We start from the raw sequence: 17,486 nt of genomic DNA, 5'->3' as shown, positions 1-17,486 counted from the left end.
AAATTACTCCACTTGACCATTTCGTAGCCTTCTCTATCTGCGAGGGACTTAAGTGAATCAAATCACTTTGTCACATTTCATCTTAGATGATATCACGACCAATATAAGTATTCTGTACGGCGCTTTGTTTACATAAACTATAATACAGCCCGTTTTGAACCTTCGGTCATTTTCGGATTTCTTTCCTCACTTTCTCCTTCATTAACCTTAATTGTCATTCAGGCACTGCCGCAGAGCACATTTCCCTAATCAAATGAACCTTAATCCAAGGTGGCAGAGTGCAGCATCCTGACCACTAACCTCTGTGCTGTCCTTCCACGAGCAACTGTACCGTTTCAAACTCAGGCGACATGGCAACACGCTGCTGCGTTGTGACACAAATGGGAAATGGATTAAATGGCCAATGAAAAGAAGGTTAATCATTCCACTTGGTGAAATAAGTGGCGGGACTACTTCAACACTCATTGGAAAGACTAAAGGTATTTTAAGAAGGAGCTTGATGAGGTTAATGACTGGCCAAGGATATACCGTATTTTCCGCACTATAAGGCGCACCAGATTATAAGGCGCACCTTCAATGAATGGCCCATTTTAAAACTATGTCCATAGTTTTATATATTTATATATGTCCATATGTAAGATATATAAATTCTGGACTTTGGACACGCCTGCTGTAGTGGCTCAATATTGGTCCATATATAAGGCGCACCTGATTATAAGGTGCACTGTCGGCTTTTGAGAAAATTAAAGGTTTTTAGGTGCGCCTTATAGTGCGGAAAATACGGTAATTATTCACTGACTTGCTCTACAGCAGTTCTGCCTTTAACATTAACTTCCACCAGTTTTAACAAAGCAGTTTATGGACAAACTAAAAGTGATTGGACACTATGTCTTCGCACCACACCCGTTCCCGAAGCAATCAGTGTTCGGCATAAGAATTGCTTCTCAAAAATAGAGCGAGATTATTTATACAAGCGACACGTGAACACATCATATTCCAAACACGCCTCGATTATTCCCACATGCGTGTCCCTAAATTGTTGAACTTTTCTCCTTTCTTCTTTAGCATTTGAAATGAATAACTCGTGACTCGAGCAGACAGCGAGCATGACTTTCAAGAAATTTCCACAAAAGATTGCTCCCTGGAACTAAACTGGTGCGTCAAATCCTCTTAAAATGGCTTTAGACACCGTGGCGGAAGGGAGAAAGGGAAAAAGTTTCTCCCAGGCAAACGTGCAGGTTTGCTAGGTTGATGTCATGCTCTGGGGAAGGACACTTGCCAGTTTATTTCTTCAAGGATGGGAAAAGGATGTTAATACTACACAACATGTGTCAATGAAGGCCTTCGAGAAAAGGCTTTCAGCTGGGAAATGACATATGTACCGTATTTTCCGCACTATAAGGCGCACCTAAAAACCTCCAATTTTCTCAAAAGCCGACAGTGCGCCTTATAATCCGGTGCGCCTTATATATGGACCAATATGGATTCATGGATGAAGACTAATTTATTAAAGTAAGCTTTACATGTTTATTTTGTGTGTTGTGTGATATTAAAGCTTGAGCAACGTTGAGTTATTGATATATTGTTATTGTTTTCACTATTTCGAGTGTTACTATATTGTGATTGCATTAACGTTTGAGCAACGTTGAGTTATTTATTCTATGCGCCTTATAATCCGGTGCGGTTTATATATGAACAAAGTTTTAAAATGGGCCCTTCATTGAAGGTGCGCCTTATAGTGTGGAAAATACGGTACAAGAAGTGATATCTGGTGGGTTTTGTTTTGTTTTGTTTTTTTACAGTTTTTATTACAATTGAAGATGGAAATGTTCACTGATCATCAAGATCTGAAGTACAATCACGCATCATCGCAAACATGAGAATACAAAAGAACGTTCTTAAGATGGCCAATAATAAGCTTTAAAGTCTCCAAGCAACAAAATCAATCAGTCTGAAAATGTAATTAGGTTAGTTTTCTTTAGATGCAGCTGAAATTACGTTTGGAATAGCACCAACAGGTGCCAGCCAATCTTGTAAACGCCTTCCAATTTCCTCATGTTCCTCAAAAACTAGTTTTCTCGCTCTGATTGCAATTTGGGTATTTGGGTAAATGACCATGACATGGGTGCAGTGTTTTTGTTTCTCTATTTTTGTTATGCTTTTCTGTTCTCTCTGAGCAAGAGAATGAATTTATACGAGTGGCTGCGAGGCCAGAACACAAAATTGCCAAAAAACTTTTAATTGTGTCCTGTTCTGGATATATTGTGCCAAAGAAATTCTGATTGTGTACTCACCTGGGGTAAATGGGGGCATATCTTCCTGCTGGTCTTCAGAGCCATCCTGCCTTCAGGGGCTGTCCTGATATTGAAGAGTGCCTCAAGAGCACACTGGGCAGCCTGGGTCTTGGCCATCTTCTTGCTGCGTCCACAGCCCTCAAAGATGCGGCCATCCACTCGTACCGCCATCACAAAGCTACGTAGCCTTCTGCCCTGGGTTCGCTCAGAAAGACAGGCATAGCGCAACCCTGGACGGAGCTCATTGAGAAGTACCACAGGACTCTTAGGTCCATCTGGCTCAGGAACTATTCCGCCTAACCTCTGTTGAGCCTGTACCATCAGGTCCAAGGTATGGCGGAGCAAACGTCCATGTCTCAGTAGCTCACTTGATAATAACTGACTTTCTGCTTCGGAGTTGCAAAAGGTAAAGTCTGCAGAACAAGGGGAAGCGTCAAACTCCTTGAAAAGAGTGTCAGGGAAGCCAGCTTGGTCTGAGGTGAAGTCAGCTGATGGGTTTGAAATGTTTCCCATAGCTAGGTGGGCCTGAGGAGCATTGGGAAATTGAATAAAGGATTTCAGGGCCAGCTCTGCTGCCCTCATCTTTGCTTTCTTCTTAGTAGGACCCGTTCCTTCAAAGGTCAATCCGTTAACTTCGACAGCAATGGAGAAAACAGGTGCGTGGACTGGACCCGTTTGGGACACCATGCGATACTGAAGACCAGGCCGGAGCTCATTTAGTTGAACTAAAGCGTTCTTCGGTGCCTCGGACCAGGACACTTTCTTATAGATCAGACGGAGTTGGCTCAAGTGACCGTTGTTATCTTCCTCCAGAGGTCGTTTTCTCTTCAGACTAGAAGTCCCACTTCTTGAAGGTTCTGAACAGAAGAGTGATTGACACTCAGCAGATGCTAAGGAGCGATCCTCCAAGTTATCAATGTTGCGGTTTTCTTTCACCTCCGCACTGCTGGTACCTGAAGAGAAAAAATGTACTTAATCTCTTCTGAACAAAACAGATCTAGGAAATCTCTCCGGGCAGATTGAACAACTCGATACACGATGAAACGATAATTAACCAATCTCATACCACGGGCTTGGCGATTTTTAGACCTTTTAAAATACAAATCCCTGAAAACGGGGATATCTACCGAGCCACTCTGTAATCTTCCCGTAAATTGGTTGGAAATCCTTGGTGTAAGTGAGAAACAGTAAAAATCCCATTTTTAACGGGGGTGGGGATTCCACCTTTGGGAGGATGCAAGAACTATCTGTGGTCTGCTTTATGTTTTTCATACTTCTATCCACCATGAGAACAGATGCCGAATAGAGATGATGATGGGAAATTAACATGAAGTATTGCAATGGGTGACTTGTGTCAGATTGGACAAATTTATCTATCCAGACTTGGACCCATGAATCAAAACTGATTCTGATCATCTTGATATGTACAAAGTATGAAAACAAGAGACACATTCTTACTTAAACTGTCCTCGTCTTCAGTGCTGCTGGTTCCTGGGCTTATGTACTTGAAGGGAGTGATCAATGCCGACAGCATACTGACTTTCTCTGGAGGTGAGACAAAGGACATGCACAGTCAACATGAGCAAGGAAAGATTTTGATCGTATCATTGATAAGCATCGGAGCAAATATAAAAACACATCTTATGTGATTCTTTTTTCCCCCCAATGTTTGATCATGAACACAGACCCTTCACTTTTGGTGCTAAACTTGCCCTTCTTATTAGAGCTAAGTTGAAGCTTTCGCCTGTTACCCCCCAGGGGACCTCCTGTAGCCCAGGTATGCGTGTTGTTTGCAGTTTGAAGGCCTATTAGAGCAAACACTTAGCCTGGCGCTCTTCATGCAGTACTGAGCCGAATTGACAGCCCAGTCTGGCTCCTTAATTACACTCCCTCTGTGTTTGGAACATCAGCTAATCATCAATAAAAGAGATTTCAAGGAGAGGGAAGGTTTTGCAGGATGAATGACTTGAAGCAGGAGGATAAAAGTTTAAGGTTGAGGTGGTGTCGGACCGAGACGATTTCGTCTCGCTAAATGTATAATTTGGTGCAATATTACAGTGAGGTAAATGTTTGGATAAAAGCAGAAGGTTATGAAGGTGAGCTCTTCTCATCACAGCTCAACAACACTACTAAATGAGTCACTAACGTTCTAAACAGAGAGGTTGGAATTATCCTGGTCCTTATGGACCAACATTACAAACTTCTGACCTAATTATGGCCAAAAAGCCAAAAACAAGCAATAATTTGGAACCAAATGAGTCTCTAGATGATAATTATTTAGACCTTTTTCAAATATGCTGTTTCTTGGGCCTTTTGTAAAAACGTGGTTCTCCATATTTGTTTTCTTCGAATCAAAGTGTAACATCACAGACACATCTGCTTCTGCCAAGCCCAACGTCCCAACAGGCTTTGAAATTTAAGTGTTTAGTGCTCCAGCTATAAAAAAAAGAGGCTGCATAAATTGCGATTACATCTGGAGTACAAGCACCTCTCAGTTATAAATGTCCTAGTTGATTGATTTTCATTCGCTCAATTGCATTTGTTTGATGGGACACTTTTCTGAAAGAAGCAAACCTCAGAGATTTGATGTTATATTGCATGGAAAAATAAGTTGGAGCAGTTAGCTGCCTTGTGTGCCCTTCACACTTATCTCTCATCCATTCCTTCTCATTCATCAGCAGGATGAATGAAGGAGACAATGAATGCCAATAAAGTCTCAGCTCACTGCATCCATCCCCTCGGCACATTGCGTGACACAGACGGACGGGATGACGCTCCACCAAAGTCGGAGAAGCGGAGGAGAGCCTCGGCACGTGGCCACTGGCTCCTGATCGTGACAATAATTTGATGTGTGACTTCTTGCTCTTCCTGTATCAGTTGTGAGGAGAGGGTAATGAGCCCAATCAGATTTCCCCATGGCTCAGCATAACGAATGGGTCAGATGAGTAAAGGCAGATGCTACCCAAACAGACTGTGGGGGGGAAATCATTGACTGAATTTTTCTCTGTCTCGCTCTTTTCTTCTTTTTTGTTCTTGTGGGAAAATTATTTTGAAAGTCACTAAACGAGCCAAATTGAATTTTGTGTACAGGTAGAAATATTATTATTTTTTTGGTATCACAAGTAAAATTAGGTTGGCCAAGTTGATTTATTATGATTATTTTTTTGCAATTTTATTTTTGCAGAAAACACCTGAAAGTACCGCGCCTGGATTCACAAACTCAGAACATTGGATGATAAAAGCTTTTTAATGCAGTGTAGAAAAACGGTGTTGAAAATAGCAATACAATATGAATTTTTCACACCATGTTTCTTTTATGTTGTACATCTGATCTTGTAAAGAATCTTGCCTCTTGGAAGTAATGTAAAAGCTTTTAGCACTAGAATAGAAGAATTGTGTGTGATAATGCCAAAAGGCTTTTTGGGGAAAAAATGAAGGTACATTTAAAAAAAAAAAAAGAGCAAACCTGCAATGGAAATTTAAAATTGGCCAGAAAAATAGTCTTGATAGAGAAACACATTTTTTTTTTTTTGCCTCAGTCATTTCGGGAGTACAAAGCCAACAAAGATATAATGCATATTACTTTTCCCATGACTCATTCACAAGCAATCGGAAGAAGCTGAGAACTCTGGATGAAGTTTGTCGGCTCGCTCACTTGATAACAAGCACTCCGGCGTATTTACAAGAAAGATAAGTCTTTGTGGTAATGACACAAAGCAGGTCAGCCATGTCTCTGCCGCTCAATGTTTTGTTGCTTTTGCTCCCGTGGCACCTTCAACATGCATTGTCATCCACACCAAAGCTTGAATATGAAATATGACCATGCTTCTCTTTAGTAACTTCTTCTCATATATGTTCAGAATGGCAGACAGCTGACAAGACTACTCAGTGGAGCGTAAACCTCCTCCAAGGATACGAGGTGGAAGTAAGTGCTTTTGTCTTCCATTGATGACAGCGAAAATATTATTTATGTAACAGTTTGCGGAGCTCGGGTGCCAGGCCAAATAATCAACTAGCAGATTTTCAATTATATCCAAAGTATTGACAAATACTTTTTTTTTTCGAGTGAAATCAAATGTCCATTTCACATCATGAAAAATCAAATCTGACTCATTCCCATTTTTTTTTCTTTCATGCAAACTGCTGTTGGTTTAGACAAAGCACAGATGGGACGTGGCCATTTTTTCACCGGCTGTTCCATATCGCAGAGCCCAACACATCTGGAAGGCAGCGAGAAGCATCTTTGCACTAATTTGTTTGTCACGATACATCGAAGGTACGATCTGTCATCCTGCCATGCTTACGTTGTTTGAAGAACATGGCTAGTCATAAGTTTTTGGCAGACTGGCTGCTTGGCCACGAGGGACTCGCTCGCAGGAGGCAGGGATTGTGTTGGCAAAAAGAAAAGACTTGAGAGATGAAAATAGTGCCCGCAAGCATGCACAAAGTGTGATGTCAGTATATGACCTCAGGCAAATAAAAACATCAGTAGCAATTTAATGTGGCATTTCAACATTTCACCTACAGGGAGGTGGAAATGACCGAATCTTGTTTTCCATTTATAGCTTGCGGTCTCAAATTTTCATAAAAAGAGTCACTCGCCACAATATTAGGCACATCGGAAGATTGAATGAGAACAAATTTCAAATACCGTATTTTCCGCACTATAAGGAAACTTTCTCAAAAGCCGACATTGCGCCTTATAATCAGGTGCGCCTTATATATGGACCAATATTGAGCCACTACAGCAGGCGTGTCCAAAGTCCGGCCCGCGGGCCAAATGTATATATCATATATATGGACAAAGTTTTAAAATGGGCCATTCATTGAAGGTGCGCCTTATAATCCGGTGCGCCTTATATATGGACAAAGTTTTAAAATGGACCATTCATTGAAGGTGCGCCTCATAATCCGGTGCGCCTTATAGTGCGGAAAATACGGTATCTGAAGTTTTGACACAAATTGTTACCGATTGATGTGTGACTTTAATGTCAAGTTGTGAATATTTATATAGATTTTCCAAGCTGGAAAAATGGTGCTCTTGAGTGAAATGTTAATGGGTCTGTGCTGGTAGAAAGATCTATTTTTTTTCAGGTGGGAAAAAAAAACACTTATCTGTTGACAAGCACTTTCGTGGAGTACTTAAGTACAAATTAATATTGCAGGGGAGGATGTCGCTATGGTAATAGTAGCTGCAAAGAGACTTCAGAGCACTTCACATCTCAGACTTTAAGGTTTATTTCAATTGAAAAGGTAAAAGCATCCACGTTCCGCTTTGGGCCTGAAGTCTGAGCTGGCTCGAAGAAACATTACACAACGACTTATATTTCTTTTCATTTATTAGCATGATTGAATTATAGCCAGATGTCATTCTGAAAATGCATAAACCAAATCGCAAACATCCCACCACAAGTTCACGTTCTCCATGTCACTTGCGTGTGGCATTCATGGACGTTTGAACTGGTAGGAAAAAATAGCATTCACATGCCATAAATAAACGAATGAGCAGAGAAAGACAAAAAGAAAAGATATTCAGTATTTAGGTGTGTTTTTTTTTTCCAAAATGTCACCACTTTCTGAGAAGAGGCTTAAATAATGAAACGGTAGAAGGGGCGACTTTAGACGTCATAAAAGGCTTTTGCTGTATTTCTTTAACTAGGTGTCATGAAGGTGAAGGTGCATTGCCTGTTATGTGACAGCTTTAATACTGGCTATTCCCGAAAGTCTAGTATGTCTTCAATCTTTAATTTCCCTGCCACTTCCTTTGTGTTTCTTACTTTTTGTTAAATCATTTCTTGGGGTACTTAGATTCACCTTTTACGGACGCCTTAAGTTGCTTTCCATAAGGCAAAATGGAAACTTAGAACTTAGATATCTAGCACAAATGAAGGGCGAACAAATCACAAGGAAATAATCTAAATTAATTTGATTCACTCTTTTAATGCTCATAGTCGAAAACATGGTATTGGAGTCATACTGACTATTATTATCAGTGTGAAACATAAAAGGAGTCATATCTAAAGTCCTTAAAATTGCTTCCATTCATGCAACCTTTTCATCTCCCAGTTCTACCTTCCCAACATGCCTCAATAAATTCTAAGTAATCATGATGCTGAGAGATGTCGTTATAAACGTGTGCACGTTTGAATAGGCACACCGGAGGCTTCATTTGTACAACATTCTTTTGACTTTGAAGTGTGCATCACACCTGACTTGAAGTGGGGGGGAACTGGTGTTTCTGCTCGTTTCCATTTTTCGAAGTTAAAGTACGGCTCGGGATCCTGGAGATTAAAGTAGGTTATTTTAAACTAAAAAGGAAAAAGTTTCCATTGGTTGATATATTACGTCAATGCGATAAAAGTGGTTTATAAGTGCAACCCATTTACAGACAGGATATTCTTGAATTAGATCAAAACTGATTTGCACGGATGGAATTCCTAGCGTCATTATCACAAACTTCTATTAGCACATTTTCTTGGAGAAATTAGCACAAGGTATCTCATGTAAGCTGAGATGCTATCTACTTTCTGTTTGAGCAAAGCTTTTTTTTTTTTTTTTTTTTTTGCTTATGGTGCATGACCCAAAACAGGCAAGTTCATGCAATGGAACACCGGCTTAGTATTGCTCTAATAGACTCTGATGGGTTGAAACAAACCGAGCTTGGCAGTGGTACACAACATGGCTGTGTGTAATAGAGAGCATCCTAAATGCTCTCTGACACTAATACAAGCCTCTGTCTGTTTAGATCCATACAAATGAAAAAAAAAGGGGAGCACGCTGTCCTTGCCTATAGTCCTATGCCGATGTAACTTACCAGGAAATGTAGTAACCGTTCAGAATGTCATTGTAGGTATTAAAACTACCACTAACAAAATTGATATATGGCAAAACAATACACACGAGAGCTGGTTTCTGAATCATCTCTCGGAACAGAAGGTGATAGCAGACTTACCAGGAACACACAAAGCTTTAGTAATTCTCACTTTTATTTTTTGATTTTCACTTGTATTGACTCATCATGAATCATCTTTCCTTTTCATTATATTATGTTTTCACCGTGGGAATCCGTATTGAACCACGGATTTGCTGTCCCTCCCAACAAAGGCTCATAACATAAATTCTATTGGCATTGTCCCCTAAGCACTGGCATGTGATATTAACACAACCACCAAGCCATACTATTTTCATATTTTTTGTTTATGACCATGTTTTCAATATATTTTCATACGTTGCTGTGTCGCTCTCGGTTTAACTAACTGTGTCTTGTGTTGTGAGGGGTCACGAATCTCTTGTCTACCAATCAACAATTATCAATTTGTCTTGAACAACCCCAAAAAAAACCCACATCCTCCCAAAAAATGGTGATTAATTCGATATTCAAATGTGGAAAAAAAAACTAACCAAAAGTCGATTATCTCAGGGGAGGCAGTGCCCCTGCAACCCCCCCTCTAGCTCCACCTGTGTCCATGGCATCAAATTTTAAAGTAGAGAATGTTTTCTCAATAGCCGAGCCTCACAGAAAATACAATAAAATTTGCAATGCACAGTTTAATTTCAGTGTGTTGTCATGTCTCATTGCCTGATCAAACTGTGCCTTTGCCTCCAGCAGAGAGCCTCCATCCTGGCCACATGTGCCTGGAAGCAGCTTCCCTACCTGGCTGCACGGCGCCCTGCCTGTCAAAGCGGCTATCTACCTATCAATCTAGACGTGTGTCCACCTGCATGTGGCGATAAGGAGCTGTGGGTGTCTGTAGACCTGACACCAGCTGATTTATGCCGACCCATTCCCTTCAGGAGTCCAGTTTGTGAGAAAATCACCAGCAATGTCCGTGCAAAACCAGTGCGTATCCCTCTGCCACTCTCAAAGATGACAATGAGCTGTGATTTCTTTATTCTTTCTCATCTTAAAACGCCAAACAGCACAAGTCATCTGATCATTCTCTACATTTTCCAATTTCAATATGAATGGTTGTATTTTAATTATTGAGTGTAGTAATCACATGGTCATTAATATGAGCCTCCTTGATTAAACATATTTTTTAAAGTCATCTTCTTTTCTTGCAGTACTGGTGCCAAGTGACTGAAATGATACAGTCATAATGAAACAATGAGCCTCTGCACGGTTTTAGCTTTCACACGACTCTGATAGAATATCATATTGTATATTGAATACACCCAGTCTGTTTGCTGAGATAATTAAATTCTCAAAGGATGTGAAGAGATGCAGCACGTAAATTAATTTGAGCTGCGGCAACAGAAAGGATTTATACCTCTTTGGAGGCAGTATTCACTCCCAGAACAAATAAAATGGATATATTTTTTTTAATTAATTACGGTCCCAGAGTCATTAAAGAGCACCGATTAACAGATCACTAAAATACAGACGACACTTTTGATGTGTTACGATGTAAATCATCCCTTCTTATTGCAGAAGAGTTAGATGTTTATCCAAAATGTGGACAAAGCAAACTAAATATAAATAAAATGAAGTAAAATGTTTCTGAATACTAAGACAGAATTATGACTGATAAAGTTTTATGCGTCTTGGCTGTGATAATATGGGGCTGGATTTAATAGCCTGGTTGTTAATCCATGTCAAGAAAGGCAAAAAAAGGTCCATTTGACATGGGCTAACTTCGCCTTGTAATTAGAAAACCTCATTAAGTTCATTAAGTCATCCCGTGTGTTGGGGGATTTGTTTTACATGCACCGCAAATAGACTTTGCTACCAGAATGTAGGCTAACACAGGCATAGACATCACCATGAGGCATTTAGGCTCATTAAAGGGACAATTATTCGGGATTAATAAAGAATTTTAATGTTGATCACTCCATGTTGGATAAAAAAAAAAAAAAACGGTGAGTGAATTCACAGTCGCACTACGTTTACAGGGAAGGATATCAGTGTGACATATCACTGAGTGGCCCTTTGTCTTTTCTATTTATTAGTGGCCTTGAGCGACACTGTAACAGATGACTAGACAGCACAGCTAAAGGCCCTATTTTTTTCCCCTTCAAGTTTGCCCAATGATTGTAATTTGGGTGTCAGTGAAAGCAGTGATTTATCATAGGTGGGATTACTTAGTGGGCAACAAGCAGGGTGCTATTCATCTCTGGAGCAGACACAAACTCGGTTAGACAGGCACCGTTGTTGCCAGAGAGAGCATTGAGACTGATGTGGCTGGTGGAAAAATAATAACCTGGACAGTCTGCGTAGAAGTGATGAGCAGAAAACTAAAATAGTTTACTCAGATAATATTTTGTATTCTGAAGGGGAGCAAGAGGTGAGTTCCCCTATCGAAGGGAAAAATTGGGCAGCGTCATGTTTAGTAATTTTTTTGGAGTGCGGGAAAACTCACCTATTTGCTGCTCAGGCTAAAGCCATATCGAATTATGTTTTTTTTTTGGCGTCTTACAGCCAGGTAACAATGTTGAAGTGAGGGTAGGAGCTTCTTTTAGTCAGATCATGTTGGAAAAAAAAAATACCGTATTTTCCAGACTATAAGGCGCACCTTGAATGAATGGCCCATTTTAAAACTTTGTCCTTATGTACCATTAATGCATCATGTCAGATTTTTAATCCAAATCAAATCATTCTCCATTTGATCTTTTTTATTTCAACTTCAGATGCAACAAATTACTTTATAATCACAAAATAATGATCCATAGTCTTTTTCATTCATGATTCATAGTCTTCAGCGGGCCACTTATGATTGATTTCATGACACAATGCTTCGGGCCAGTTTAAATTTAGGAATTTGGTCCATATATAAGGCCCACCCGACTATAAGGCGCACTGTCGGCTTTTCAGAAAAGTTTAGGTTTTCAGGTGCGCCTTATCGTCCAGAAAATACGGTAATCATAATTAAATTGCAATTATAGCACTTACTAGCATTTATAACATTTTAAATAAAGTGCATTTTTTTCTCCATATTTCAATCATATTTTATTCCATGATATACAAGCACATTTATGAAAACACATGCTCCTGTATTGCCCCCCCCTCCCTACTCATCTGCTTTCTTCTGCCCTGCCAGGCCTAAATAGCAGCCTGTGCTGCTGATAACAAACGAACCGTTTGCTTCCCTGCAGGTGAAAAACAAGGTGGACACCCAGATACCGTGCCTCATGCAGCATGCTGAATTTACAATAAAACCTCTGTGGCATCAACATAAATCTACAGCATGTGCGTGTCCGGGATATGCATGACTTAATGCCCTGGTATGAATGCCAGAACATCTATTCGTTTTAGGGGGAATGCAGACACACAGTGGAGGCTCGGTATTTATTATTCGACAGTAAATGCGGAGAATTGCAGTTTTCAGGAAAAACATAATTGTGAAGTCACTCATTAACATTATTTTACACTTTAGTGTGACACAAATATTATTATCAAGAGAAAGACACGGCTGGAGAAAAATGCGATGACATCTGCAGTCCGTTCGTTCATTTGAGTTATATCAAATGAAAAAGTAATTAAATCGTTTGAGGATGTCATTGGAAACGAGGATTCTGTCGTATGATGCCCGAAGCTTATCGCGTGTGCGTTTGTAACAGACGACACCTCTGTTGTGCATCGGTAGCCGACGTAGCTAGTCGCTCCTCATTAACCTTCCGAAAGATAAGCTATTTTTTTTAAGTCATGTTTGAACAGCCTGTGTGAAGTATCTCCTACTGATATGTGACTAGCCAACCACCCACAAGCATCTTTCCCCCCTCATCTTTCATTATTGCTCTTCCATCACCTCTGCCGGATTACCAGAATTGAATTTCAATTTTAATTACAGGCCTCAAAATCTCCATGAATCTCGCACCTGAGCCACAATGATTCAGAGGAACAAGCATTCTGGGATGGCGTACTGTCGCGGGCTGCTAACAAGGTTAAAAGGTGCGCAGTGTGTGTAATGGGAAGCAGAGGAACTCACTGAGCAATCGTTAACACTATATTAGGTACTCTCCCTCTTTGTCTCTTGCTATGTTACCTTCCTATTTTCCCAGTGAAATACACAGAATGCCTTGTTAGAGGCACCAGGCTAGAAGTAATGTAATTTAGCTAAGTGGCGAATGCGAAGGTGCCAGATGTGGCGGCTGCCGTGACGCAGCAAGTGCAGAGCTGTGATTTACCTATTGCGCTGATGCTAGATATGATAATTACAAGAGAGGTCAAGTCCCTTTAATGACTTTTGATTAGATTTTTTTCAAAAAGGAAAAATAAGGGTGTGCCGTTACGAGGACAAGTGCCACCTCTGCAATTTAGATGAGTCGCTGCCTATCGAGAGAATAATCACTGCATCGTCAAAGTGAGACTGAGCAACATATGCTTTGTTTCAAGCTGCAGGCTGTGATTTAACCGCGAACAATGTCATGCAGTCTGTAATACAATTATGCGTGAGAGGACTACACGTAGGAATGGTGAAAGGGGTTTTTGTGACAGGATTTCACGACTATGAAAAGAGATTTTCTAATTAAGCACTGGTGCATAATAGAAGTCTTTGAGCTTTCGACTGTGCGAAATTGTGTGGCAATTAGATAATCATCTATGTTGGACACACAAAAAAAAAACATTTTCATGATAACAGTTATTTTGTGCAAATTTTGAGCCATTATTATATTACAATAACACGATTAGTCAAGGACGTGCGTCACTCAAAATTTTAGTGTGACTATTTATAATATTTATATTTATTTATAATAATATGAAGAATTGTATTTTTATAGAATAATGTAAATATGTAAATAAAATAAATAGTAATGTAAGTATGTAAATAAAATAAATACATAAAATAAAATAAATAAAATAAATAAAATAGTAATTATTTTTATTATAGTAATCTGTATAAATTATTATTGCTATTGATAAAACATTTTATTTTATAGAATAATTTGAATATGTAAATAGAATAAATAGTAATGTAAATATGTAAATAAAATAAATAAAATAAATGAAATAGTAATTATTTTATTATAGTAATGTGTATAAATTATTATTGCTATTGATAAAACAGGCGCAAGTATTGTATGGACAGTGTATTGTCAGATCGTGTCTAACAAGCAAACTAAGTTAACTGAATGTGTCAAACCACAAAAGAATTGAATCATCTTGGGTCAACATACATCTCCAAACAATAGTCTCATCATCAAAACAATGATCTCCAAATCAATAAAACATGTTTACTTTAGTGTCAAAATGCTCACAGTACCAAGCTGTTGCCTCCATCGCTTGACGGTAACCATAGCAACTGAAAACAATACACGCAGCTTCTCAGACAAGCGAGTCCTTGATTGCAAACTGTGCTCATGGATTTGCAAACATAGAAGCAAGATTGACATATTGTCTTTGTTTCTCTGCGGAGAGATCCACACTGCAAAATTGTTTGATGTGTGAAGCTGGTATCACTTTTTTTTGGATGGTGAGTGAACACCAAGACTCACCAACAAAGCAGGTTGCCCACTAAAAAATTGAAAAACAAACAATACAGCACACAATTTCTTTTCCACTGATTTTTCATTTGTTCTGCCACCAACCCTGTTGCAGTTTTCCTATGACGATGATGAAGCGAAGCGAACCTGAAGCGTTCGTGCTTTAAATATCAATCGTATTTTCCATTTGTCTCGTTAGAGTCAACAGTCGTATAGAAACTCAACAGGCACCTTGAAATTAACACCTTCTTTCAGTTTCACAGGCAAATTCCTCGACTCCCCAGACAATATTATCTCGCATGCACAGACAAATTACCTCTTTGTTTTAAGGACATGAATATTTTTTTTTCCTTAAAAAGGAAACACACACACATTATGAAAATCCCCCCCCCGTAAATAGGCGAAATAAAACATTCAAAGGGAAGCTAAAGTGGCACTTACAGATACTCGGGCTAAGAAATTCTCTCATTAAATGGGTCGCCCTCTCGCTTGCCTCGCCGCGGAACAGATGAAATGAAGGTTACGTTGTCCTCTCTCCTGGCCTACATCCTGATGCCAGAGCTAATTGCATAATTTGTTTCAGAATTAAAAGCTAATAGCAGGCTCTTGTAGCAAACTCTCTCATTTCTCACTGACTCTACTTTTATCATATTTTATTTGCACATACAAGGTTTAAAATATATAAGACTGTCAAAATCACTGTCAATAAAATATTTTTGTACATCTCTGTTTTCTTAAAGGTCACAGAAAACCTGTCGGCACGGGTAGGTGTGAATTACTTGACACGCACTTGATTGCAAAGCCCAAAAAGGTCACCATGGGATATATTTAAATATTTTCCTGTCACATGACTTGACCCAGGTAGCCAATGATCTGTATCTGGCTCGTACTCCTTTCTGATGCATACACCATGCAAACAGAGCCCCGGGGCACAAGTCTTAATTAAGTTCCTGTTCAATGTGAAGCCTTCATAAAACTTCCAGAGAAACAAAACATTTTAACATTTAGGAAATAACAGCTACTCGTTGAACACCTCCTACCTTTGTCTGGAATGTAATTATGACCTCAGGTCACCGTTTCTATTATGGTAGGTAATAATGTTCATACGCATTGATCCAGTTTGGGAATTTAAATTTGACTTATCCCTCTCTCGACTACATTGTGCAGTCATGCTAAATAAAGGCCTGAAACAAAGTAAAACGTTTTATTTAACTTTTACGGGGGAAAAAAAATGTGGTCATTGCTGCATAAATTGATTCAATCTGTCCGGTGGTAAGAAAAATAGGTCAATCTGTCTTGCTAGTCAGACTTCAATCAAGCGAGTAGATTTGCACTGATTTGCACTTTTTTCCTAACACAGTAACCTTTCGATTGAGGTTTTAAAATGTGCTGCCCGCTGACTGTTATTGGAAGTGTGTGTGTCATGTGTCAGTTCTCTTTCAACAGTGCTACCTATAAGCCCCCCACAGTCGCGGCCCACCTCCCGCAACATGGCTGTAGCAATAACTGTGGCACCAAAGAGTGCATGTGACCCAGCTTTACTCATCTCAGCTAAATCCATATATAACACGCAGGCATGTGTGTGTGTGTGCACACACCCACACACACACAGGGCAGCTAAAGGCAAGTTAATAACAGTCCTACCTGCTTCCCAGAGTCAGCAGCGGCAGGAGCATAGAAAAAAAAAGAGGGAAACAAAAGTAGATATGAGTGGCAGCATGAGGTGGAAAAATGAAAAGAAAAGAAAAAAAGAACTGCAAATGTTATAAAAAAAGACTAATCAGAGCATATAAATGTGACTAACATTAATAATAAAAAATAAAAATAAAATCGTAATAATAATAATAATAATAAGTGCTGAGAAGCCAAAGAAGAAAACAGCGACAAAATTGTGTAGTGCTTCTGTGTTTTAACTTTTACAAATATTATTAAGTTGACTATATTACTTTCTTTCTGCATTTATATTCTTACAAACCACCAATGGAACAGGAACAGTTGACACTCTTAGGACCCGCTCGCAATTTAGAAGCATTTCCTCATAGATAAAATAATCAATATAATTTGCTCTCGGGACTTTCTAACCTTGACAACTATCTCGCCTTGCGTTCTGCCTGTGGCTGTTTTGCTAAACACGAACTTGTTGCAACGCTCTCCTTCACACATGTCAAAATGAATATTTATAGGCCGATAAACACGCCTTGGATGAATGAAGTGATGCAAGGAAAATGTAGATATAACGATTGGCTTTTTAGTGCGAGTAAAAGTGGGAGATTTTAATCACGATTTGAGAAATTCCACCATAGGTTATCGTTACCTTGTGTGTCGGCCTCCTAAAGCATGTTTTCCTTATCAGCGTTTTGCACATTGATAACGGTAAAATGTCATGGTTTTGCTGAAGGCAGGCCAATATGTCTGGTAAACAATCTCTTTAAAATAATACAGATGTGTTAACTACATTAAAGACATTTATTCTATAGAAATTTATTAGCAAATGCTAATGTTATTTTTTTGCCGTAATTTCCGAGACACTATAAGTTTAGGAAACCAAACGGCGTTTTTAGCCGAGGCTCCAAACACATTGAAACAGGCGCGAGTTGTCAAGCTGCACAGCCGTTTGCCGTCAGCCTTGCCATTTATCTGTCACTCGAATGATTCCGCTTTGACCAGATGTGGATTACATCTGTACCAACATACGCTTTGCTTGCCTCAAGACAAAACAAGCAGAACATAAACAAAATGAAATATGTCCTCTCTAGCTTTGTTTGCTCTAGT

General features: G+C 39.4%; 1 protein-coding gene across 5 annotated transcripts in view; it reads right to left on the bottom strand.

Annotated features, from left to right (window-relative positions):
- Window positions 1-17,486, bottom strand: part of adarb2 (adenosine deaminase RNA specific B2 (inactive)) — a 184,964-nt gene that overhangs the window by 26,319 nt on the left and 141,159 nt on the right. For 4 of the 5 annotated variants that reach the window (XM_088363947.1, XM_088363951.1, XM_088363948.1 and 1 more), the window contains 2 exons: window positions 3,753-3,839; window positions 2,295-3,247 (listed from right to left, as the gene is read on the bottom strand). In XM_088363947.1, the coding sequence (XP_088220073.1) occupies window positions 2,295-3,247; window positions 3,753-3,839 (1,040 nt within the window). Of the gene's footprint in view, window positions 1-2,294; window positions 3,248-3,752; window positions 3,840-17,486 lie in introns of those variants that run through there. The other variant, XM_088363952.1, reaches the window with a different exon arrangement.

This window comes from Syngnathus floridae, chromosome 20 (assembly GCF_059516105.1).
Source record: "Syngnathus floridae isolate MCC-2025c chromosome 20, RoL_Sflo_1.0, whole genome shotgun sequence".
NCBI lineage: Eukaryota > Metazoa > Chordata > Actinopteri > Syngnathiformes > Syngnathidae > Syngnathus > Syngnathus floridae.
This window is presented reverse-complemented; position numbering and strand designations above follow the sequence as displayed.